At 41.3% G+C, this 25,527-nt stretch overlaps 1 protein-coding gene across 1 annotated transcript; it reads right to left on the bottom strand.

The window, feature by feature from the left end:
• Window positions 1-1,342: 1,342 nt before the first annotated feature.
• On the bottom strand, window positions 1,343-23,993 carry MKRN1 (makorin ring finger protein 1). The gene is made up of 8 exons (XM_050891952.1): window positions 23,872-23,993; window positions 15,923-16,051; window positions 11,102-11,328; window positions 5,483-5,709; window positions 4,779-4,993; window positions 3,957-4,067; window positions 3,366-3,504; window positions 1,343-2,942 (listed from the first exon to the last, which is right to left on the bottom strand). The coding sequence occupies exons 2-8, from the start codon at window positions 16,042-16,044 to the stop codon at window positions 2,730-2,732; spliced, it is 1,254 nt and encodes a 417-aa protein (XP_050747909.1). The 5' UTR covers window positions 16,045-16,051; window positions 23,872-23,993; the 3' UTR covers window positions 1,343-2,729.
• Window positions 23,994-25,527: the final 1,534 nt, after the last annotated feature.

Raw genomic sequence — 25,527 nt, 5'->3', positions numbered from 1 at the left:
TAAAAGTTTGCCTTAATTCTACTGAATTTATTCCTGTTCTTACAGAGGAAAAGCATAGCAGCCTCCTAGCATACTTTACTCACTTCAAAGGCCCTACTCTTCTCAGTCATTCCAGTTTGGGGGGGGGGTGTGGGGGGTGTGGAAATCAGTGCAACATCAAGCTTTGAAACAGGCCTACCACCAGCAAGATTCCAACTGGCAGTGACACACAGCAGTACTGCTTGATGACAAATGCCTGCAGTTCTTTACAGAACAAGAACCACAGCATGCTTCAAAGCAAGAGATCAACAGAAACTACTTGTCACGATGCACTTGACTACATCAATACCTTGCAGCTAGACAGAACGGCCTCCACCAAAGCAAATCACTCATTTGCATATTCTCAGCTTCCCCCCTAACATGTAAAGTACGGTTTAGAAGCAGCAGCACCCACCACTGTGCCACACACCCCCCCCCAAAAAGTAAAGCATGCCACTTCTGACCCCTTATGAAGGAAAGCTGATGCCTGTCCTCTGGCTGGCAAGTTTATTACCTTTTTCCATCTTACCACAACACATCTTTGTTAAACTTACATTTGAATGCAGCTATCCAATAGGATGTTAACAACTTATGTTCATTATGTAGGGGAGGAAAGGCTAGTTCTACTTCAAAGCCTTTCATTTTTTCTGTTTCTCCCTGTATCAGTTTTAAATGTCATTTGCGCAAACTATGTTCAAATCCTTTTCTCCCTCTGCTACTTGCCTCTGGGAAAAAAAAAACAAAAACAAACAAACCAAAGATGGTTTTAGACTGTTCAGTTAAACTTTTCTTAGTCATATCCCTCAGCATCTGAATATGTTTCTAGTAGTTTACTTCCAACTTTCTGTATTTCTGCAGAAGAATGATTCTTTCTGAGCACACACAGGCTTAAAGAAGCATGTGGATTCTCAGGAAGCGGCCTGTAGCAATGCCTGGGCTTGCTGTCCAAACAGCATTACAACAGGAACCTATCAATAGAATATGTACTGCAATTGACTTTGTTCAGGACAAATAAAGTTAATACCATAGTGCAGAACTTACTTCCGAGAAAGCAAGACACATCTGTTCTCACTAATGGTCCCATATATTCCTTCAACAGTTTAATTGTCTCAGCTGTCTGTTCAGAATGTGTTCCTTATGTTACAGGCTCTTTGCTGGAAAGGTTATAACCAAATTAAAATTGTGTATTAGTGTGACACGATTCTGCAGGAGTTAATACATGACATAAATGCCTTTATATTTACAGAAACACACACACAAAAATAGTCCATCAAGCTGAAACACAGAAGCTTCAAACTTAAAGGAACAGACAGACTTCTTGTTTAATTTTTTTGATTTTTTTTATTTGGGAAAAGTGCTTCTTACAAAAGGCAGCTGCAAAACAATACGTTATAGACCTCAGAACAATTTCTCATTCCATTTAAAAGTGAAAGGAGAGGCAGTCTAGGGGACAAGAGCAGCAGGAGAACAGATCACGGGGCATCCACGAGTCAATAAAAAACAGCAATAATGTAATGCAAGGTTAAAATTCCTGTGCTGGGGCTTTGGTGGCAAAGTAATTTCTCAACGCAAATTACAGCCAGAAACTGCATGACTGCCTTTGTAAGCAGTAACTCACATAAACTGAACAGCTTTACCAGGCAACCTGCCCAACTCAGATGCTGAGAGGCACATGTACCTCAAACCAGCTGAGAGGCACAGCGATTTCCTAGCAAAGCTCACGGCTTAGGTGGTTACACCAAGTTCTAAAACTTACAGAGCAATAAAGCTAAAGGGGCCTCTCTGGTGTTCCTCTGACCCCACCTTGGCTAACCGGATTTCTGCTCCTGGACAACCCTAATCATACACATGAAAGAGAGCTGGTGTATTAGGGAGTGCCATCTATTAAGTTAAGCGATAGTTAAGATCACTGCCACAGACTGGGCTGAGACCACTAAACCAGTTTCATGTCCAATTGGAGGCTAGACTTCATGCACCAAGAGGGGATGAAAGATGGTTTTGTTATTTTTAACTTACACAGAGTCTCCCCATCCTTGAGGTCCAACTCTACATTTATCTGTATATACACATAGAGAGTTCTCCTTTCACAAAGACATTTTCCTTTCATGCTAAACACAGTAAAAACCCAGAACGTTCACACCTGGTTCTGGTTACACAGTAGTAATAGTAATGTGCAAGTAAACAAGAGACCAAAATCACAAATGAAGATGTGTACATGAGGGGGCTGGAACGGAGCTGATGCCAGAAAGAGAGTATTTGTATCTGGCCTGAAGTCAGAAATATTGGTACAAAGACAGAAAAAAGGCCATCAGCCAATTTACATCCCCACTGCATGGCCACTGCTCATTTTTGTATCTGGGCTCTTCAAAATGAGTGTGGAAGTCCTGTAAACACTTTAACCCTGGAACTGGGTGAACTCTGTTGGGTACACAGATGAAGCAACAAACCTAAGCTAACTGTTTGACAGTTAAATTCATTTTTACAAAAACTAACATTTTAAAGATTTATTTCTTGTTATTTGTTTAAACAGAGGAAAAACAACACTCCTGGGGTGGGAGGGGATGGGAAGAGACAGACCCTGGGTAAAAGTTATTACAACAGCACCTGGAATTGATCGGCCTGCCTAGGAGAAACACAGGCACTGCCACAACACCACAGGTAATAGCTACTGCCTGAAGCCAAGACGACAGTCCACACTCCACTGACAGGTGCTATAGATCCAAGTCATAATAATCTTCCAGCTCATCATGAAACAAGTCCCACTCATCCTCGGAATCCGTTAGCTCATCGTCACCTCCTGCTGCCAACAGCATAAGCAACATCTCACCAAGCTCAAAGGTCACCACCTCATCCTCGTCGGTCTCAAACGGATCACCGTTCTCTCGCTCCTCGATGAACTCCCAGAATCGATTCCTCCGCTGGGCCTGCAAGTGGAACACAAGTATTTCCTCAGGTGACCAAGCGGTACAAGGTAGGAGTCTTCCCAGAGGCTGACAAGGTTCAGCCCCCGGCATGCTTTCTGGCATGCAAGAAACCATGTTTCTCTTTCAGGGAGATACTGACCTCCAGTAGAATTTACCCTTACACACCCCTATTAATGCTACCCAACATTTCTACTTCAGTATGTTGGTGTACTAGGAAAGTTTTTAAAATTCACTCTTTCCATCTTGGCCTCCAGCATTCACAAACTTTAGACCACCGCCTCCTTCCAATTCACTATTACAGAGGTCTACCAGAAGTAAAAAAAGAGTCAACATTTCCCTGTCCTCTTCTCAAGCCAGCTGAATTAACGCACACCTCTCCTGCACTCTCTCTGTATAGAAAGGACAAAAAAAAGCAGCACTGACCCGATATCTACTTGATGTTCCCACTTTGGGTCTCTGTGGCTCCTCTCGGCGGCCATCAGGATATGCATGTTTGTAAAAACAGTTCCCTCCAAATGGACAGCTCCCACGGCCTTCATCAAAATACCTGCATGGCTTGTTGCTGGAAAGGAAAATATCGCAACCCTTACTCACAGCAGACCCCAACTAGACTTCAGAATTGCATTTACCTGTAGTCCAAAAGGATCTCAGGTACCATTTGGAGCTGAAGGTGTTTTGTCATTATAACACCTACACGCAGAAATGATGTATCACACAACGTGTGTGGGTTGATGCATGCATAGGGACACTGATGGCTCGCAGCGCACAAGCTCGTACTACCTTATGGCTACACCACCAGCATTTTGTGTATAGAAGGGAAAGACTGAGGTCAAAGAACATAGGAATAGCTTTGCAACTGTGTGGTTGCATGCATCTGTGGGCAGATAGGCAAGGACGCACTTCACACATGGTGGTGGAAAGGAGGTGTGAGAGGGCTTTATGTCAACACCCTTCTTCTCCAGGTGTGCCTTTATCTCTGCAGTCTCAACTTGACAAAGGCTGCAGTGCTCATACCTCATTGCCTCCTTGTATTTCTGAATGAGTTTCTGCTTCTCTTCCTTCTCCTCCACCCAGTACTCACTTGGAATGACAAAGTTAGATGTGATCCGACATTCTGGGCAGGACCTGGGGAATGAACAGACTGTGCTGCAAAATTCCACATTACAGGGCGCTCTCTCGCCTATATAACAAGTCATGGCATATATCCATCTTTAAAGAGGTACTGTACCCACACACTTGCTGTATGAGCTTTTCAATCTAGATTCTCTCTTACACATGAAGATAACCTAAACTCTCTTCTTCAAGAACTCAATGGCAATGGCAGCTGGTCAGCTTGTCTCAGAAAAGCTTGAAAAAACACTTCACACAGACTCCTTTTTCTTTAGAATTAAATAAATTTATTTTGGTTCGATTTCTGTATTTATTTGATTGGAACTTTGTTTTTTTTAGAACAGCCTTTAAATGGAGAAACGTTTTGCCAACTGATTAATGAACTAGGGCGGTAATGAATTAAGAAGCATACATTCTGAACTGGTTAATCTGTTTTCAGATTCCTGGCTGGGTGTCCAAGACATGAACAGTAACCATTGGACAACATGCTACTAAATAAATGACAGTTATTTTCTACCATTAACTGAGTTTTGCAAACTCAATCCATATTAACCAAATCAGAGTGTAAAAGTTATCCCTAACAATTATTTCACTTCCAAACTAAAGTTAGTATGCATTAAATGCAGCCTCTGTGCAGTCTGCATCTGGAAGTCTGTTGCAAGTTGTCACAAGTTACTAAGTTCTTCCACAGTAACAAAGCACAATCGAAATGGGAAAGTGCCTCACTTTATAATCTTGCTCTCAAATTGTTTAGCACTCCTCCACTTGCGGATGCACTTGAGACAGTAAGTGTGGCTGCAGTTGGAGAGGATCCCAAAGCGGCGCTCACTAGGATTAGCTTTCTCATACACCACCTCCATGCATATCCCGCACACCATGTCTTTACTACGCTGGACGGCAAATGAAAGCTCCATGTCCTTCTCGTGAGCTTCAATGCAAGACTGAAAAGGAGAGACAAAGAAAACGACTACAGAGACAACTGGTCACCTGGTGAACTCTAAGCAGGTTTTTAAGCTCAGTTTTACTCTGCTGGTTTGCATAACAAATTGAGTATGACTAAGCTGAAAAATCTTTATCCTCAAAAAAAAATTTGCTCAGATAGTGAGGAACAATCAATTCAGAGTTCAAATTCCTTTCTTCAGACATTGCTTTTAAACATGAAAAAGGCAATCTAAAAGACCATCCAGTTTTACTAGGCAAAGAACAAAGCTTTAGTATCTTTAAGCAGACTGCTCTCCCAGCACCAATAAGGAAACCCAGCTGCTTTTGAGTATGGCCCTGACAGGAAACAGTCCAGTTTACAACAGGAATTTCATTCACTGCCTGACCTGCATGCACCTTCAAATGAAAGGGAATTAGTGACAAGTGATTGCGGGGAGCTAGGAAGCAATAACTTCAAGCTGTTTAACACTAGACAGTTGTTTGCTTACCTTTATGTGCTGGGATCTCTGTGCAGCATCAATTGGATGCAAGACCTGCAGTCCACACATATCACACACATCCCCATGGATATACACGCAGTTTTCTCCATAACGACATTCTCCTACTGCAGCGTAGGGGCACAGCTCCTTCTTTATCTCCACGTCTGCTTGCTGCTTTTCATATTCTTCCTCAATCACCATTTCCTGCAAGGGTGCTTCAGCGCAGGAAGGAGCAGCTGGGAACAAAATTAAGGGCAGTAAGCAATACATTCAGATTTAGAGCACTGGGAGTGCGAATACATTGTTTTAATGCAAAGTAATCTTCGGGTAACCCTGTTCAAGTTATCCAAAGAGAATAATAAAAATAATCAAGGTTCATTACAGTCCAAGTTTCACATACCCTCAACCTGAACTAACAATTATTTTCCCACTCAAGAAAGCACGACCAATTTCTTCATCCTTCAACCCAGACAAGACTAAAGCTATCAAGGTTTCAGTGGTCAGATTCAGATCCATTTACAGGCTAAGTCCACACTAGAAAAATCTCACTAGTCCTCAGCAGCTTAAATACATTTTTATACAAACTCTGGTTCAGCAACAATTAAATAAGGTTACAAAATCTCTCACTGCTTTGAGAATCAATTTCACATCGGCTAAAGTTAACAGGCTTTTTCCCCAGAAGTTACACAGCTGAAGCAATAAAGGTTTATCTAGCATAACAAAACACTAATATGGAAACACCACACCAGCAGTTCCTTATGTGCAGATTAATTAGCATGTTGCTGTTCAGCTTGAACAACAGACTTCCACTTCCAAACTCCCATGCATCTCCATGAATGATACAAAAGCTGTGTCCACACCTCTCACCAAACAAACTCGATTCTAGATATTTGCCAAAAAGCCTATCCTAAACAGATATCCAGTCCACCAGTCAGACATGTAAACCTAGCTTTAAGAAACTAAAATTCAGGGTATTTTCACTGTATTCTAAGCTAGCCATCAGATTTGCAAAATCCTAAGTAAATTCTCTTACCTAATTCTAAATTGAACTGAAATCTGTATCACTTCTCTTCCCTATTTAGACAGCTGCTGCTTAACACTTCTCCCTGTACCTCTTGAACATACGCATGTCTGTGTCACCACAACCCAAACAGCCTTTTGAGATCTTTACATAAGTAGGACGATAAACTAAGTTACAAGACAAAAGCAGTCAGTTTGAAACTGAAGATATAATAAACACAGGAGGACAACAAAGCATTACTATATTCAGAATAAACACCAGGAAGAACAGCAACTGGACTTCATTTACATAACCAGTAGCTGTTACAAGAGTAAAAAGTCATCTCTGCTATAAGAAAGTGTAACATTTATACGAGCACTAGATTTGGAGAAGTAAGCAAAAACTATCAAAGGCATACTTGGATCAGTAAAAGTAATGGACAGACTCCTCAAAAAGGATCAGAGGCTGCACGCTCGCACAGTTTTCATGCCCGTGGAGCAAAGAGATACAATAAGCATGTATCAGCCTGCCAGCTTTTGGACATATAGAGAAAAAGAAAAAGCAGGTCCCTGAGAGCTCACAGTTTTGGGGGATAAGCAAATATTGAAGATTAGCATAGGAAAATACTAGCTCTCAAAATAAGTTCAAGTCTGCTTCCTGAACCATCTCTGACTTTAGAAGTCACTCACACTGATCTTGCATCAGTCTGTTTGCTAGAAACATAAAAGCAAGTGAGTGACAGAATAACAAGTCAATTATCAACCTGCTCATTTTTCAGTAAGATTCCCAACCAGAAAAGCTTCATTACCTCTTCTTCCCCATGAGTTCTAGTGAACTGGCATCAAGAAAAGTAACCATATACTAGGCTGTACCTACTCTTCTGAGTAGCTGAACATAACATGAAAGTTTGTACTTATTAATTGAACCCCGCCCCCGTTTGAAACCCATGGTCTCCACTTCCAAAAGAAGTAACAAAAATCACAACTACCAGTCAGTTTCTATTCCCTCGACTGTCATTTTTGCCAGTGTTTTTTCTAGTTGTTACAGATTTTTTACCTAGTTGATTCACATGACTTCTGACATCTTGTTTGACCCTTACTGAGAAAGGAGAGTTTAGTAGATCATAGTATGGATGGGCAGAAGCCTACTAGACACACAAATGCAGCTAAGTTTCAAAGGAATTGAGTGATACAGTACTTCTTTTCATGGGGCTGGCAAGATGATCTTTGCTTAAGGCAATCCTGTATCCCTGGAAAATGCATACTTTGAAAGAAGAGGCACATTTGAAGCCTCTCTTAACAGAATAATTTTCCAGAGTCACCTGCACTCCTCTCAAGAATATCTTTTGTCAAGTTTATTCATTTAAAAAAAAACAAAAAACCAACCAAACAAAAAAAGTAGAGAGTTGTTACTTAAAGCAAACCACCACCAACAACTACTTAGTCAACAAGCACAGTACAGCTACTAAATTCCAGCCCAGTCCACAATACCATCCTTGCACAAAAAAGTACAACCAGTTCTAGTGACTAGACATCTAGACAACAAGATACAGATCTATGAATATCAGTCTTTAATAATGGCTCTGGGTAATTCTACAGTATGAGAGGGTGTGAGAGGGAAAAACGTGCTAAAAGTGACATTAGTTTTCCAGTCCCAGTCTTCTGTGCTGTCCCAGAACTTCCCCTCAGCAAGAGTTGTATTTCTAGGAAATAAAAGTTAAACTAGTATTTTCACTTCTGAATATCTCAGCTTCCATAACCTAAAGCCCTGCATGCATATCTCCTGTATCTACTGCACTGTATCTGCTACAGTTTTGCTTCCTCTTTGAAAGCAAAATTAGAGAAACTCAGAAGACTCCATTGCCTCAGTAGTTCTGAATCCAACATCCCTCATAAGAGTAATATTTACTCTCTACGATTCTGTCTGCTGTTTTCAAAACCACTGCTCTCCAGTAGGTGGATCCAATCCCTATCTTTTCACTGCCCCTTTCACAGTCAACAGTGTTAAATTCATACCAGTGAAAAAAACTAGTTCATTACCTTCAATTCACACACCACCTGCTTTCACTCCCAGACACACTCTGTAGCATCAAATACGTCCACCTTGTAGCAGCAGGAAACAGCCACCCAATTCGGAGTGTTTCTTATAGTTCTGCCTTTCTATTCTCCCTCAGTTATTCCAGAACATCTAGCAGCAGTAGCAGCAGAACAAATATAGAAGTGTAGTGCATCTGTACATCAAACAAGTGAGTATCTGAAGAATCATCACTATTTTCTTTGCTAGGCCCTGAGGTTATCTTCAAGGTATCAGGTTTAGTCCCAAATCAGAGAATCATCTGCATTAGCAGAATGTCGTCTCATAGTAAAAGATGAGCCTTATAGCCCAAGCTACACATGGTTAAACTGCCAACCCTGAATCTTCAGCATTTGTAAGACGATTTAAAACACACAGGCTTCTAGCTCATCTTGAGAAATAGGTTCCATTTTAAAGTTTCCAAGTACCTGTACATTTCTCCAGGCATTTGACAGGAATAATCTGTAAGGCTTTAAAGTATGTGTGGAACACACTGCACACTTCCTGATCACTGGAACCAGCAAGGTTCTTCATTTTTGTAGCTTAATAAAGACAGTGCCTTCAGAAAAGTAGAAGCTTTTAAAATGTAGCTTTTAAGAAGTCACCATGGGAATTAGCATCATGTAGCACTGTTCAGAACAGGAACAGCTGAGTATGTTTTACATTAAAATACATCAAATTTCAAAGGATACAAACCAGAGAATTTGGAAAAAGATTCAGAAAAGAGAATGTTATTTAACTTAACCTGTGGCAGCCACAAGTTTCCATGAAAAATAAGCCTGACCCCCTAGAAAAAGGAACTGCCTCAGTAAAACTAAGTGAGTTAAAAGTATAATGAAATGCTCTTACACTTCATGGATTTAGGAAAAAGCACCAGCTCTCCTATAAGGAGTAGGTGTACTTAAAAGATCTCTGGCTGTTCAAACTAGCAATGAATTGATTCCAGTGGAGGGCCACCCAGCCATTATGGGGGCTGAAGCCCATGAAAAGAGACTGAGGAAACTGGACTTGTTCAGCTTAAGAAGCTATCTTATTGCTGTCTTCAACTACTTAATGGGGGGGGGACAGGGATGACCAAAACCAAAAAAAAAAAAACCACAGAGCCAGACTCTTCTCAGATGTGCACAGGACAAGAGACAGAAGGCAAGCTGAGGCAGGGAAAAGTCCAATTACATACTAGGAAAGAGTTTTTCCTTGTGAAAGAAGTCAAATACTGCAAATGCTGCCCAGAGGTTATGGCGTTTTGAACATCTCCGAAGACAGAGATTCAACTAAACAAAGCCCCTGGCAACCTGACGTACCTGACCCTGCTTTGAGCAGGAAATGAACTAGATGAAATCTAGAGGTCCCTTCCAATCTAAATTATTCTATTCTGATGAAAAGACTAAAAAAAAAAAGGGATCCTTTGTCTCAATGAACACAGAAGCTGTATCTTTTATGACAGTACGGTGACATATTAACAGGTAGAAGACAAGTTTTCATTCCCTTGGACTATATCCAAGTCACAGATACACCAAACAATTCCATAATCAAACTTCTCAACAACACTAGCAAAATGTTAATGTTGCTCAACCACTCTCTTCCTCTTCACCCTTCCTCAAATCAGATTAGAGCAGGCTCTAACAGCACCCTGTAACATTGAGAAGGTAATTCTCTTTTCAGATCTGAGAATCTGAGTAGTGCTGTGGAGACAAGCATAATCTGAGCACTGTATGACAACTTCAAACTCTTCTGGACACAAGGTGTCCATTTTGGATTCAAACAATTATTTGAGTACTCATGGCCATAAGCCTTCAGTTTTAGAGAGCCAAATATTAGAAGTTAGGCTAAACACCTTCAGCCTACTTTTCACTTAAAATTTAAGTCTTTGTGCTACCTTTCTGCAGGGAAAGCAGATGACAAGTATGCTACTTAAACAGTCTGGTCCCATACGATGAGCTTCTTCAATCTCATTCTCAACATGAGCTGTCACAGTATTAGAAAGTCAAGTCTCAGAAAGGTAACTAGAATAAATGATTTTCAGCCTCTGGTCTGAATTGCCATGGGATTCATGAAAGCAAGCAGTAGGTTTCAATTCATTCTACAGGAATCTGTACCTCCACTGGAAAACCTTTAAAAGACTGCAAAAAAAACCCCAAAACAAACAAACCAACCAACCCAAAAAACAAAGGCAGCAGATTATCTTTCCAAAGTAGTGATATTAATTACATCACCAGTATTTTCTTCTCCCATCACATATGCAAACTAAACTTCAAAGAAGGAGATTCTCCAAGTCATCTGGAGCCATAACAAGAGGAAGCTAGTTATGCAGACACTGTCTTTAAGTATACCTGACTTCAGAACATCAGGACAGTAGTAGTAACTGTTCCGACGTGGAACAGTCTGACTATTCCCGTCGGAAAATTCAAGCATAAGTTAAGGACAGATCACTTGAAGTGATTAATAAATATGAATAGCTGTATTCAACAAAACCAATTAAAGCATTAAAATAAAAGCACTACATATAAATTGTTGACCCATGACAGAAATTTACTGTTATCCCATGATCAGCTTACCACGTCCACAGTATGGCTGCCCAGGGACAAACTCTACAGCATTCACCCAGTCTTCAGCACCTACTCCTGCAGCTGCCAGATCTGCATTTTCATCTTCTATCTCAGCAATAATTTCTTCAACTGTTTCAGGGAGTGATGCAAAGTCTGAGGATACTGAGGGATAAATTTTTGCATCTGGATTCACATCAGTCACTTCTTCCTGTTTCAATGGCTTGGTATGTTCATATCTAAAAAGTTAAAACACATCATGTCAACTCTTCACAAAAAAATACCTCCATAAAGCAGCCCAAGGTATTGGAAACAAACTGATTAAGATGTAAACACACTATTCAGAAGGAGGACCTAGAAACAGCTTGGAAGAGAAAGCCACTGATGACCCTTTATAGAGTTGTGCTTCCACTTGTGTAACCTGTCAGCACTGCTTAGGGAAACAGAAGGTACCCCATGACTTTGGAGGAAATGGAGCAGCATGCACAATTCTTACTTAACTTACATAGAATGAACTTCAATTATGTCCAAAACTGGTCACGTACCTATTATGCACGTGTAGTATTACTGAATGAGACAAATTAGTTCATTCAGCTTTAAAAAGAGAAGACTAAGGGCAGATACTGCCGTCTTCAACTGTCTCATGGAAAGCCACAGGAAAGATGCAGCCAGAGTCTTCTCAGAGGTGCAGCGATAGGATGACAGCCAGTAGATGTAAGTCCAAAATGAGAAGTTACAATTAGATATTAGGGAAAAAATGCACTGTGGGAGTAGCCAAAGACTGGAACAGGTGCCCAGAGAGGCTGCACAATCTTCATCCTTGCAGATAATCAAAACTTGACTGGACAATGCCTTCAGCAACCTGACCTAAGCTGGCTCTGCCTTCAGCATGGCTCCAGAGATCCCCACCAACATAAGGGATTTTTCTGTATCTGAGCATCTTGCCTCATTCAGATTTTATGTTGAATTTTAGTAGTTATTTGTAATGCCTCTTTCAACTTACTGTGGAAAATGATGCTCAGAACACTTTGATTCCTATCACCTACAAACAACAGGAAAGAACCATTTCCCTCAAAAATCTGTCTTCCAGCAACTAGTAGACTATATAGGAAAGTAAATTACAGGTGTACCTTTGAAGTCTTAGATATTTGCTGACTAATTTCAAGGATAAAGGGAGGGAATTTTTGGAGATCATACAAAACTTTTAAGCAACTGTGATTCATTTACCTTGTGTCAGATTGAAAACAACAAAGTGTCACAGTTCTTGCATATTAAAGAGATGCTCCCAACCAAATGTCAGCTTTGAAATCCCCCAAGGAAGCTATGAAGCACAAATTTAAAAGTCAAGCCTTCATACCTCTACAACAGTGGTCTCCCAAGTGGTATACATGCACCCTAGGGGGGTGTGCAAGACAATCCACTGGGGTGCAGGAAGAAAATCCTAGAACTTCTTGTCTCCCCTCCCCCCCCTCCAAAATTTAAGTTTTACTAATATTTACCATACAGACTGACAACAGTGTCCTCACTTGGTCCATATGTCAGAGGGTCCCACGTATGGTATGCACGAGGTGTCCTGAAGGAGGACTGGGTGTTCCACCACACAGCGGGGTTGACAGTGGCACCCTCACTTGTTTGTTCACTTTCAGCATATTTCAACACATTGCAGTTTGTTTGTGACCAATTAAATGGATTGACAGATTGTATTATCTTGTTTTACCTAAAGTAACTCTGACAAAACAAACAAGTGGCTAAAAAAAGATTCCTACAAATAAACTGTGGACTGAAGACAATATTGATAATGTGTGTGCAAGCAAACAACAAGAAAACGTCAGAACTAGTGCTTCTCCTACTCCTACTACGAGCTCTTCATTACAAGGTAAAGACAATGCCACCCTAATCAGATTTGACAAGAACTTGGGGGGGGGAATAAATAAATCGAGATTACCAAGAAGACTATTTGAAATACAGATTTACATCCACTATTATTAATGATGAACCTTGCCCTCAGTGCATAGTGTGCCTTGAAATATTAGCTAACAACAGTATGAAGCCATCACAATTAGCAAGACATTTAAAATCTAAACATCCAGAACATGAAGACAAATCTCTACAACTTTTTCAGAGATGTTTCAAGTTATGCAACACCCAATCCAGTACTTTACAAAACTTCACAATAAATGTTTAGAAGCCTCTTTTGAGGCTTCTTATGTAATAGTGAAAGACAAAAAGCCACATACCATTGGACCACTTGTTCTTCCTGCTGTGGTAAAGAAGACTGAAATTACACATGGAAAACAATATGGTGACAAAGTAAAACACATTCCTTTGTCAGCAAATACTGTTGGGCAATGCACAGAAAACACTGCCGAAGATTTGAAGAAACAAGTATTAGAACAAATTTTGCAGTGTGGGAAGTTTGCTGTACAGTTGGATGAAAGTACAGATGTTGTCTCACCTTATGATATTTGCTAGATTCTGTTTCAATAACGAAATACACAAAAGAATTACTTTTTGTGAGCCACTAAAGAAAAGATGTAACAGAAGAGATATATTCTCAACAAACAACTTCTTTAATAAAGACAAAAAGACGTACTGGAGGAGATGTATTCTCAACAGTAAATGACTTCTTTAATAAAAACAATGTTTTATGGAAAAAACTGTGCAAGTGTAACCACTGATGGAGCCACTGCTTTGACTAGAATAAAAAAAGGATTCCAGGGTAAGACTACAGAGATAGCACCACACCAGAAATTCATTCACTGCATGCTTCATAGGCAAGATATTGTAGCAAAGATGGAGCCAGAAGCGCACAAAGTACTACAGAGTGTCATCAATACGGTCAATTTCAAAAACACAAGACCTTTAAATAGCCCAATCTTTACAACACTGTTACGACACAGAGAGCAACCATGAAAATCTTCTGTATCACACAGAGGTTTGCTGGTTACCTCGTGGTAAAGCACTTAAAAGTTGTCAAAGATGAGTTACGCATTTTGCTTTCACAAAGAGACAAGAGTTCCAAACTTGCTGACCTTTCCCATGATGACAAGTCGTTGTGAGTAATATGCTACCTAGCAGACATTTTCAAAAAAATAAAAACACTCAATCTGTCCCTTCAAGGTAAAGACAACGTTTTAAGAACAAGTAACTGCTTTTTGAAAGAAACTTGCAGTATGGAGACAACATTTTGAAAATGGCTGTTCCGAAACATTTCCACCATTATGCGATTTTGTCACCAAAACCAATGCAAGAGTGTCAACTATAAAAAAAAACTCTCGCATCTTGTACACTTAAAAAAACTTGGAAACAGAATTCTCTCACACGTTTAAAAATCTTCCAAACAAAGAGTTTCAGCGGGTTTTGGACCTATTTGTTAAAAATACAAAACCTTCCAATTAGTCTGCAAGGACAGCTGACTGACATCACTGAAGATGGAAATTTACTAGCCAAATTTTAACAAAAAATCTTTGCATAATTGGTGGATGGAATTGAAAGTTAGTATCACGCATTAGTAAGCACAGCCAACAATACACTTCCTCCTTTTGGATCCACATATCTTTGTGAAAGATCTTTTTCAGATATGACAGCCGTTAAAACTAAGTACTGAAATAAACCAAACTTAGAACGAGACCTTCAAATTGCTGTATTACAAAATTTTAAACTAACATTTTAAAAAATAGTGAAGCATATTCAATCAACATTACTGTCAGTAAAAAATATTATTACTAATAATGGTTTTAGTGAGACAAAAAATGGTTTTGGATTGTTAATAAAATATTTATAAAACATTGTTTATTTCATCTTTATTACATCCTTTTTAAAATTCTGATTTTTCTGTATGTTTTATAATGTACATTATATATATCTACTACTGTACTAATATATTATCTATAAATAAACAGATGTATATTGGGGGCGCGCAAAAATTTTTCACTGATGGGGTGCGTGATCGAAAGTTTGGAGACCACTCATCTACATGATCAAGAAAGCAACATTGGCAGATAGGAGGCTACAGAGAGGCTTATTTTGTTATCTTTCTTATACATAGCAACCATATATTAAACATGAAAATAAAGCTAACTATGAACTACCGTATGAAGTCGTGATGCAAATATTTAATCATGCATTAGAGCTGCAAGAAAATAGAATGTTAAAACTCCCGATAAATTTTAATAAAGTGAACTTAAGATGATGCAAACATCCCTAAGCCTTTGTAAAGCTTTGCTACACTAGGAAAGCATCTGTTTCCTTTCTTCACACTTCTTTTTTTTCTCTTTAATAATTTCAGGGTATAGGTTAAGTCATACTATGTTTTCATAATGTAGGGCCATTTTGTACAGGCAATATTTTAGAACCTACATGACTACACTCCAGTTACTTTTCCAAAATGGCAGTTCAAGTGTCAGAGTAGCAATTCCTGAAGACACACATACAATCCAGAAAAAAAAAATTCTTACCTATTCAGGCTTTTATGATCACTTACCAAACGTAACTCAGTTCCATCAGTTCAGCTAGTTTGAATGTAGTCTCAGATTTCAATTAATTTATGTACTGATGTTATTAATCAACAAACAAAAAACCCCACACGCTGACAACTAGTAGTTTTACGAAAACCAGTTCTCTTCTCACCTTGCCTTTGCTATTTATTTCCATAGCAAAGCAAACACTATAGTATTTAACAAGAGAAGGCAGTTTGTGAAAAGAAGCTATTTTCATAGATTTCTGAAGTTGCAATGAAAGAGGAAAACACTTTAAGATTTATTGCCTTTCTGTCTACTCAGGGACTCAGAGTGAAATTACTCCCTTATAGGATGGTCAACTGCATTTCTTTACCTGCAACGATCTCCGTAAGCACAGCATCCTCGCTGATAATACCTGCATACCATAGCAGACTGACTAGTGGAGAGGTCATGGGAGTAGCGACAGTTGTCTCCTTCCTTGCAAACTCCATGCATGAAATATCTGGAAGACAGAAGATTACTGTGAATTAAGGAGAAGCACTGAGGCTGTAAACAAAGTATGTGGATGATGAGTTATTCTATAAATCAAGCTATGCTGAATTAAGAACACCACTAACGACTCACGGGACTACATCCCAGTATAAACATACAAATAAGAATGTCTGAGAAAAGATGAAGCCTTAGCTATTCCAGTGAACTGCACTGCACGTTTAGGGACTTACACTTACAAATGCCTGAAAAACACTTGCAAAGCAAACCTTATCCCGGGCTATGACACAGAGAGAAAAGAGTCTTGGACAAAGTAGATGGGGATAAAGTTTTACTTGTAGCTCCTGTGTTCTGACACCAACAAAAACCTTAGAGAAGTCCACCACTGAATCAAAAAATCAAAATCAGCCACACCCTAAACAAGTTTCCTGAGGGCTTAAATCTATTTTGAATGTGTAAATAATTCAATCAGAAGTAATTTCCTCTCCAAGAATGCAAAACATGTTTGTGATGGATAATTACATCTGACAAAACATACACATTAGTTTTTGCCATAAGAGCCAAATAATCAGTAGAAGCACCCTGCTTCAATACTGTGCTGCCTGTCTTGAAAAAATTGAGTTTCAGAGCTTTTGAGGGTAGTTTACTGAATTTTAGCATGTCAAATAACACAAGTTTAATTGAGCATCCTCAAATTCAGCTATTCAAGAAAACTGAACATTTACTTTACAAATCTTCCATTTACTTTAAATTTTAACCTAGAAGACACAAGCTTTAAATTTAAAGCACTGTAACTATTCATACTCAATATGCTCACATCTAAACTACAGTTGAAAACACAAGTTTAAGTACATCTTTCCCAAGCAACACAGAAGTAATAGCCAAGGAAAAAAAAATCCCAACAACTGTGTAAGAACTGAATCCATCAACACATTTACCGACACTTCAGTTTAGAAAGAGAAGCATTGGCCCCAGATACCAAGTAAGTTGCGAACTCTGAACTCACTGGAAATATCAAGACCTGGTAAACGAGAAAATTTGTTAGGGTTTAGGTCTCATACAAATTCTTTGCTTGTCTATAAAACACCACTTGAGAGAAGATTGAGAAGCAGATTATACCCTTCTAAAACTATCTTGCTGCTGAAAGGGGCAGTCCTGCCCTCCTCCTGTTACACACTTTCACCACTTCTCGTTGGTACTACCTCCCCTATGCAGCCAGAAGAACCAGGTCCTCCAATCAGCTGACTGTACAGCCACACAGCAGTAGAGCCAGCACAAGAGACAGAAGGATCATCTTTCAGCAGCCCAAACTAAGATTAGGATAACTCTTCATAAAACAGCACATTCAAGTCGATATTCCTGACCTTAAAAGGTGTCAAGTTGTTGAATTGCTTCAACTTCTGCATGGGTACTTAGTCTGCCATATTTTTAAGAAGTCAGATAAATCAAAGTGAACAATTCACCAAATGACATAAGCAGACCTACATTTGTAATCCAGTACTAGGGATACATTAAAACCTGAGGTGAGTCTTAAAAGGGCTGATAACCCTCCATACACAACACCAGTGGTGTATTCAAGGTACTAAGAACAAAAAAATCTAAAGTGGCTTTATAAACCACCAGCTGACACTTGCCATCAGGCTGCAATTCACACTCAAAACAATCACCTGTCTGTACACTGTAGCTGCATAGTAACCAGATAAGAAATGTGGTCCTACATAAAAATAAGCGGTATAAGACCAAGATGAGGCTCTGCAGGATATTCTCCCCAGAGAGATGAGTACCCTAGTCAGCTTTGCCAGGTGGCTGCACAAACAGCTATGCCAGCACACACCAGGAATAGGGTGTTGCAAAAACAAAACAAAAAACCCCACGCTCCGTACACAGCACTCTCCACTGTGGAAAAAAAGGGCAAAAAAACCACCACCAAAAAACCCACCACCCACATACACACCAACACAACACCACAACCCACCCACAAACAAACCCACCTCAAAGCCAAAAAACCGAACCACCCACGAACTCGTGGAACCAGAACATAACTGGAATTTCTGGCTTGCTTTTAAGAAATGGGAGTCACACCAACAGGGTAAAAAATAATTCAGGTTGTTAAACGTTTGTTCTTGTTAACAACTGTTATCTCCACCCTTTGCTTATTTCCACACAGCATTGCTTCCCCCATGCGTTGGGGCACGCAATTTCATAGCCATCTGCTGACTCAGATCAGGAAATGGCTTCAGATGTAAGCTGACATTCCTTTTGCTGCCCCCATGGTTATTTTTAATCTAGATCAGATGACTGTTCAGCCCCACTGCACAGCCACACTGCTACTTAAGCCAAAGTGTTGGGACACCACTACAGCTGAAATAAGTGACTAAGAGAAAGGCACCAGCCTAAAGTGAGGACTTCTGTTAGAAAGTACTTGGTCAACATAACTTATCCTAAATATATAAGCATCAAAATCAGGTTCTCCCACTGCTTGTTAGACAGAGGAAAGAGAGCTCCAAGTCCCTTTCCTTCTTTCCCAGCTTATGTGAGAAAATCCTCTGCAAATACAGATTCTGTATAATTCTGAAAGTTGTCACAATTCATTACATCAAAATTGTAGGCTATAAGGGGGAAAAAACCAAACCTGAAACACTCACAAGCTCAATTTAATTCACACGTCACTTTTAAAGGCCTGTAATCCTACGCAGCAAACTCAGCATCATTTGAACAAGAAGAATGGGGTGGGAGGAGAGAAAAATGTATTTCTGTAAGGATTACATCAACTTCCCCCCTCCCCCCCCCCCGGGGGTAAGATTTTTTACTTTAAGGTCACAAAGAATTTAACATTTTACATATCAAATTGCTGTGTTTGCCTAAAATACACTTTGGTAATGTCGAAAAACAGAGTGTATTATTTTCAGTGAAAGGTAACAAAACTTCTGTTGGAGAGCATCTTTACACACATGGAGTATTCAGTTTCACTGTAACTTTACACAACAGCAATACCACCCTCTTGTTTCTGGTTATAGGAAAAAAGGATCCTTAAAACTGAGAGAGACATGAACTACCTGCCTCACTCAGTGACATGTAGAAGGATATTTGAAGTTTGCATTCTGTCAAGTACCCAGAGAATACATATAATTCCATCTGAAAAAGTAAAACTGGATCGAGACAAGTATGTAACTGGATTTTCTCCAAGTGTCTATGATGCTGTCATCCAAAAAGCACTTATTCTGGCACCAATCCTCTCCATCTTCCCTATTCATATATACTAACATAATTTGATGAGGCTGCATGGAGAACCAGACCAGAGAACTCATCAGGGGCCCAAACCCAGATCATCTCCCCAGTTCGGTTCATTGCATGACTGTACAAAACACAAGTGATACCAACACACGGAACAACCACACAGAAGTAATACTTGCCTGCACTGGCATTTTATCACTGAAAAACATTTCAAATCATGTCTAGTTATGGACACCTTGATCAAAATAGCATATCCTGATTTTCATGGGGTACTTAAAAAAGGTCATAGAAATCAGGCTTTGCACATCCAAAAGTCTCAAGTTGTAGACAAGATCCAGTGGGCATTTTTTGGAACTGTATAGAGGTAACACTTTCCCGAGACCATAAAGCCAATCATGTCTCCAGCTCCCTGGAATTCCAGCCACTGGGGAGAGGTCAGATGTTATAAGTGCCGCAGTTAATTTATTAGAATACTTAAAATTTTCAAGTTTATCCAGGCTTCAACGACCTTGATTTCCATGATGCTTTGAAGTATAATATCTACCAAAGATTTTGTTTTCCACTGATAGAATAATATTGCTTCTATTATTTGCCATAAGCTAGAGAAAAAGAATTTGCAACACCTTTATCAAAAAGACACTACAGTGTTAAACACATACAACTGCAGTCTAAAATCCTGAACACATACTAGCTTCTTTCAGATGCTTACTTCTATATATTAAGTCTTTACCCCTGTAATCCTATTAGTGAAATCAATATGCAATACTTCTTTTCCATAGCTTTTGAAGCTTGCAATGGGTTTGCTTATTCAGGTGTGGTTTGTTCTTTACTTCAGGTCCACTTAATTCTGCTTTCAGGTAACCACATTTTGTTTATTAAACTACTGGTTTTGCTGAATTAGAATGCCAAACCCAGCAACAGACCTCCTTCAAAAATTGAGACATTGCCATGACTGGCAGATGGGGAACCTAAGGATAATAGCCAACTACAGCCAATAGCTTCTTCAGGTGCCTTACAGAGACTGAGAATTCCCGGGGAAGAAGGTGGTGGGGAAGAGGCCAGGCATGCTGTTCTAGCACAGCACGTGGGCGTTCAGCCACGTGAGTGGCTGATGAAATTCTACATGAATTAGTAACCTTATGAAAAAGGAAAAGGAAAAAAAAATAGGTCTTAATAGCATTTATCTCTTTGTCTCTTCTTCTCCATAACCTCCTTCAGAAAGGAGCTAGTGGGGGATCCAGAACAGAGCAGCTAAGAAAGGGGCAATACAAGTAGGCTGTTAAGAGGTTTGCGCTCCAAACCTTATCACTAGTGCTGCGCTGAATTAAGGAGGCATACTTTACCGATTCAGATTCTTCATATTAAAAGACAGATAAATACCTGATGTAGGTTTTCAGAAAGAACAGCAAAGATACAAACATGTAAACAACCCTCAAAATACACCAATTAGTTGCTAAGGGTTTTATTTATGTTCAGTTATTAAACAGACAAGTGAAATGTAATCTATTTACATCAACTTGATGACCTCAACTATTATTGCATGACATCTGGAAAACCCAAGTATCTGGAGCTAACAGTGTCAAGTCTTTGGAAAAAAATGTTGGCTATACTACTGCTCAATAAAACCACGTATCCATCTGAAACTAGAAGGACAGAGAAACTTGGTAAGGACCACCATTCTTTTTCTTATTTCAAACACAGCAATAACAAAAGGATCAGAATATTAAATAACAAGTAGTTATGAATTACAATTTTATTCCCCTGCAGTTTATTCCAGATTAAAAGATTATAAATTGTTACACACCACAAGAGCATTGAAAACTGTTAAACCATAGAAGCAATGTAAGAAAATTATTTTTCATCATCTCTTAAGGAACATGATGAATTCCTGCGTTTCAGCCTGACACTTCTAAACTTTAGCTGCAAGAAAAGCAGAAGGGTAACATCTGCAAAACCAGATGTCTAGGAGAAATCAAAGTCCTTCATCTTAGTCATTGTGTCTCTCACACTGAGGTTATCAATCATCCATCCCAAGGACATCACACTGGCATAATAAAACTCATTAGCCAACCGATTTATCAAATCAGGTATTCGAAGGAGCAGCAAGAACTTATTCTACCAATTCTAAAACTACCAGTTCTGATAAAACAGCAGTATTCCTTCACCAGCCATGAAGTGCTAAGTCCTTATACTGAAGGGACTACTATCTCCGAGAAGTTTTTCAGGCAGCATTTACTGTCACTCACATGATGATTCAAGTAAATAAAGCCTATTAAGAAATAGAATTGTGCAGTGTTACTCAAAACAGAAACTGCTCTACCTACTACATTAAAAACCTGCATTTCGAAATTCAGCCCCTTCATCTCACAGTTAAATCCTCAAGCTCATTTATGAAGGTAAAACAAGATTTAATAGTAAGAAATATATTTTCTTGAATATGAATACATCCTATCGAAACCAAACTTAGAAAAACAAAATTCTTATCACACATTCCCAAAAGCTCAGGCCAGGATTGTTAATTTCACTTTAAAGCCTGAGGAAAGCTACTCTGCCTACAACTTGAATGGCCTAGTAAAAATAAACAAGTAAATAAGCAAGCAAGCAATGGGATAACTAGGAAGATTAGTCAAAAAGAACAAAGAATGGAGAGGTTCATTAGGTCCAAAGCTGAGATCTCATTGTTGTTTAAGCTCACATTAAAGTACATTAACCATTACAAAAGAGTGGCTGTAACTTCTCACTAGTCCTGAGTGTTTGTAAATAAATGTATTCATTAGACAGACTCACTACATGATACATTAAACAGACTCACTGCACCACACGACACTGATGAACTTGACTGCTTCTGTACTACAGCAGCCACTGTCTTCAATAAATTGATTCATTGTGTCAGTTACCTGAGAACATCTTTCTCTCTCTCTCTCTCACCAATCCATTTCACCTAATTGAGCCTTTCGATCTTCAGAAATTACGAGGCAATCTATATAGAGGCAGCACTAACCTATACCCTTGCAGCTTACTTAAAAGCTGAGCTAAGCATCATTCCCGGGCATTTCCTCATCACTGGCCTACGTTTAACTGCCATGCATCAAATATTAACCCGGCTATTCATAGGCAAACCTCTTTGATGCAAAAGCACTCAGAGAGAGCTGAGAAACACTGCTCCTCAAACGGACACGTTAACAGTGCATTAACCAAAATAAACAGTGATCAACAGTTAACAGGAATGTTTTAAATACTGCAGGGCATACTTAACAGCACAAAAGAGAGACACAGCAAGCAAGCTCCCTGTGAAAGCCAAGCAACGGTTCTTAATACTGCTGTTTCAATCTGCAGTAGGCACAAACGGAAAAATCTGCAGAAGAGATACAGAGCTCACATCAAGATCTAGAGCTTCTTCCCTTCTGCAGAAGGGATGTTCCTTTTTGCTTCCAAGTGACTTGGAATGTATTTACCCAGAAACATATTCGGGTTAAATGTAATTTACAATTTTATTTAAATAAAAAAATTAAAAAAATAATTTTAAAAAAAGAATCAGGAGATGCTCCTTGATGCTAATCTTGGATTACCACTTGCTTTCATATAAACTGACTAAAATATTTCTGTATTCACAAAACTGTTTTATATTCCTTTCAGCCTGCAAACAGACCAGCAGTGTAAGTTTAAAAATCGTCCATCTGGCAAGCTTTACAACATGCAGTATGATTTGCATAATACCATATAAAAGATTTATCAGAAACACAGTTAAAGGAAAATACAAAATAGAAAATGACGCAGCATTCAGAATCCTAATATAACACAAGTAGCAGCACTCCTCACATTTTGCAGCCTATCATGACTTATTCCCATTCTCTGGTTTAAGAAATAATTCTTGCTGTATCAATCACGAATTCGTTTCCATTTTTAACTTTTGATTCAAATGGACAAGAACTTAAGTAATTTTGTATTTCCTGCTTTATCGCGTTTTCTGGAACGCGGTTACAAGATTTCCATTCTACAGTCTCCTTCACACCGATCACTGCGGGCCTATTTTCACACAATAAATAGCGGCCTATGGCATCTCATAAGGAGCCAGCAACGCTTCCAATCCCCCCGGCATGGCAAGGGGACGGTGGCCACACGCGATCTGCGCGACGGAGCCGCAGGGAACACCCTCCCATGAGGCAGGAGCAGAAGAAAGGCCACAGCCCGCACCGCCCCCGCCCGCGGGTCCGGCTCCGGGAGACTAGGCCCAGAGCGGCCTCGACGCCAGCCGGTACTTCCGGCAATGGCCCGCCACCACACTACACCCCCCACAAGCCCCGCCGCCGCGGCCGGTTTCCGCCCGGAGCCGCCGCAGGGCGCGGCGCGGCCCGGCCAGCTGCGCAGTTTGCCGCAGGCCTCCCCCAGGGCGCCAGGCGGGGCGGGGCGGGGCGGGCCGCGGGGGGGGGAGGGGGCGCTGCGGCCGCGCGCTGCGCGTACGTGACCGTGGGGGGAGGGGAGCGACGCGGCGCTGAGGGAAACGGCCGCGGGGTGGGGGGAAGGGCGGCGGCGGGGTGGGGGGAAGGGCGGCCGCGACCGCCCTCCCCCCCCCCCGCCCCAGCAGCGGACACCGCGTACCTGCAAGTGACCTGCTTGGTCCAGCCGCCTCCTCCCGGCCCCGCGGCGGGTGGCGGCACGGCTGCGAAGTCGAAGGCCGCGGCCGTGGCTCCCGCGGCCGCTGCGGCGGATGTTCCCAGGGCCGCGGCCGCCGCGGCGCCCGCCGTTGTTCCCAGAGCCACCGCCTCCGCCATTACTGTTTATCCCACACAGAGGCAGCACCGGAACTTCCGGGAGCACATCCTTCCGGCCGGGCGGACGGGGCGCAGCCGGGCGGCGGCGGGGCGGAGCGGAGCGGGTGCCGGGCGGCAATGGCCAGCGGAGCGGCTGAGGCGCGCACCGGCTCCGCCCCCTCCCTCGCGCGGGGCGGGCACCGCCCCCGCAGCCGAACAGCAGCTCCGATTGGTGGAGGGGAACGTCCAGGCGGGAACGGGCGGGGTGGGGAGGCGCCGGGCGTTACTGCCGCGCGGCGCTGCCGTTGGCCCCGCGCGGCCTCAGTAATTTAACGGCGTGTTGGAACCTTGGGTCGCGGCCTGGGGAAGGGCACTTCGGCTGCGCCGCGGGGAACCGGGCCCCGGCGTAGCCCGGCAGCCGGGCCTCAGAGGCTGCCTCGCCCCAGTCAGCCGTGAGGAGCGGCAACGCTCGCCTGACGGGGTGGGGCCTTCAGAGACGCCCAGCTGCCGGCCTGGGCTGCGCCCGTTGGGCTGGCTTAGTCAGCGGCGGGAAACGGACCTTGACCTGGAGGGAAGAACGCATAACGGCAACGTGGCGCCGGCTGCGGGGGGCGGGGGGAGCAAAACGAGCCAGTGGCACCTCAGAAGCCCAGACCAAAAACTGGCACTAGGCCACCAGAGAGCTCAGTGCTGCTAATTTGGAGCAAGAAACATTACGTCCTTCTGCCATAATAAATCCTGGTTGTGAAACTCTCCTATTTGCCTGATCTGCATCATGTCCTTGTCTTCCTACTGCCAAGAGTCTTAAGCCAAGTAGTAAACATGGCCTGAAAAGGCAGTGACAAGCAGGGATGCAGGGGCAAGGTGAAGAGAGAAGTCTGTCAGTGCAATGTTATTGATATTTTGCATATCTATTTGAAAATACATTAAAAAATGAAACATATCTAAGTTGTCAGCCACTTCAGAAGACACTGAAATTAAGCCTTTGTTCTAAAAGTAGACAGTAGGACACCATCCCAAGATGGCAGAACTTAAGGAAGTGCACTAGAGAGATTTTAGAAGAGGTAAATCTGTTTTCAGGTTCCCTTGAAAAAATGACTTAAGTGCCCTTGAATGACCTGAGGAATGAGGTAATGTGAATGCACTTGCTGGCATCTTCTGGAGTATGCAGAGCCGTGACCTGGGCAAACAGAACTCCAAAGTAAAAGGCGGTGAAGTATACGTACAGATTGTAACAAACTTCAAACCAAGGTAAAGGTATGCGTCAGAAAAAAAAGATTGCCAAAAGCTGAACTTCACAGGATTTGGTGGACAGAGGTCGGGGCACAGAGACGTTTCATCCTTGGGAATGAACGTGGTCGGTTGTATAAGACCAACCTTCACTCGAGATAAGGAGCTGGCATCAGATAAAGACCTTGATCCAGTTTCCCTATGCAGCATCGATGAACTCCCTCCTGAGATCAGCAGCACAGCATTCAGTGTCAGACAGTTCGTAAATTCGGCT

This window comes from Gymnogyps californianus, chromosome 1 (assembly GCF_018139145.2).
Source record: "Gymnogyps californianus isolate 813 chromosome 1, ASM1813914v2, whole genome shotgun sequence".
Taxonomy (NCBI): Eukaryota; Metazoa; Chordata; class Aves; order Accipitriformes; family Cathartidae; genus Gymnogyps; species Gymnogyps californianus.
The sequence above is the reverse complement of the archived record's forward strand: the minus strand, read 5'-3'. Positions and strand labels throughout refer to the sequence as shown.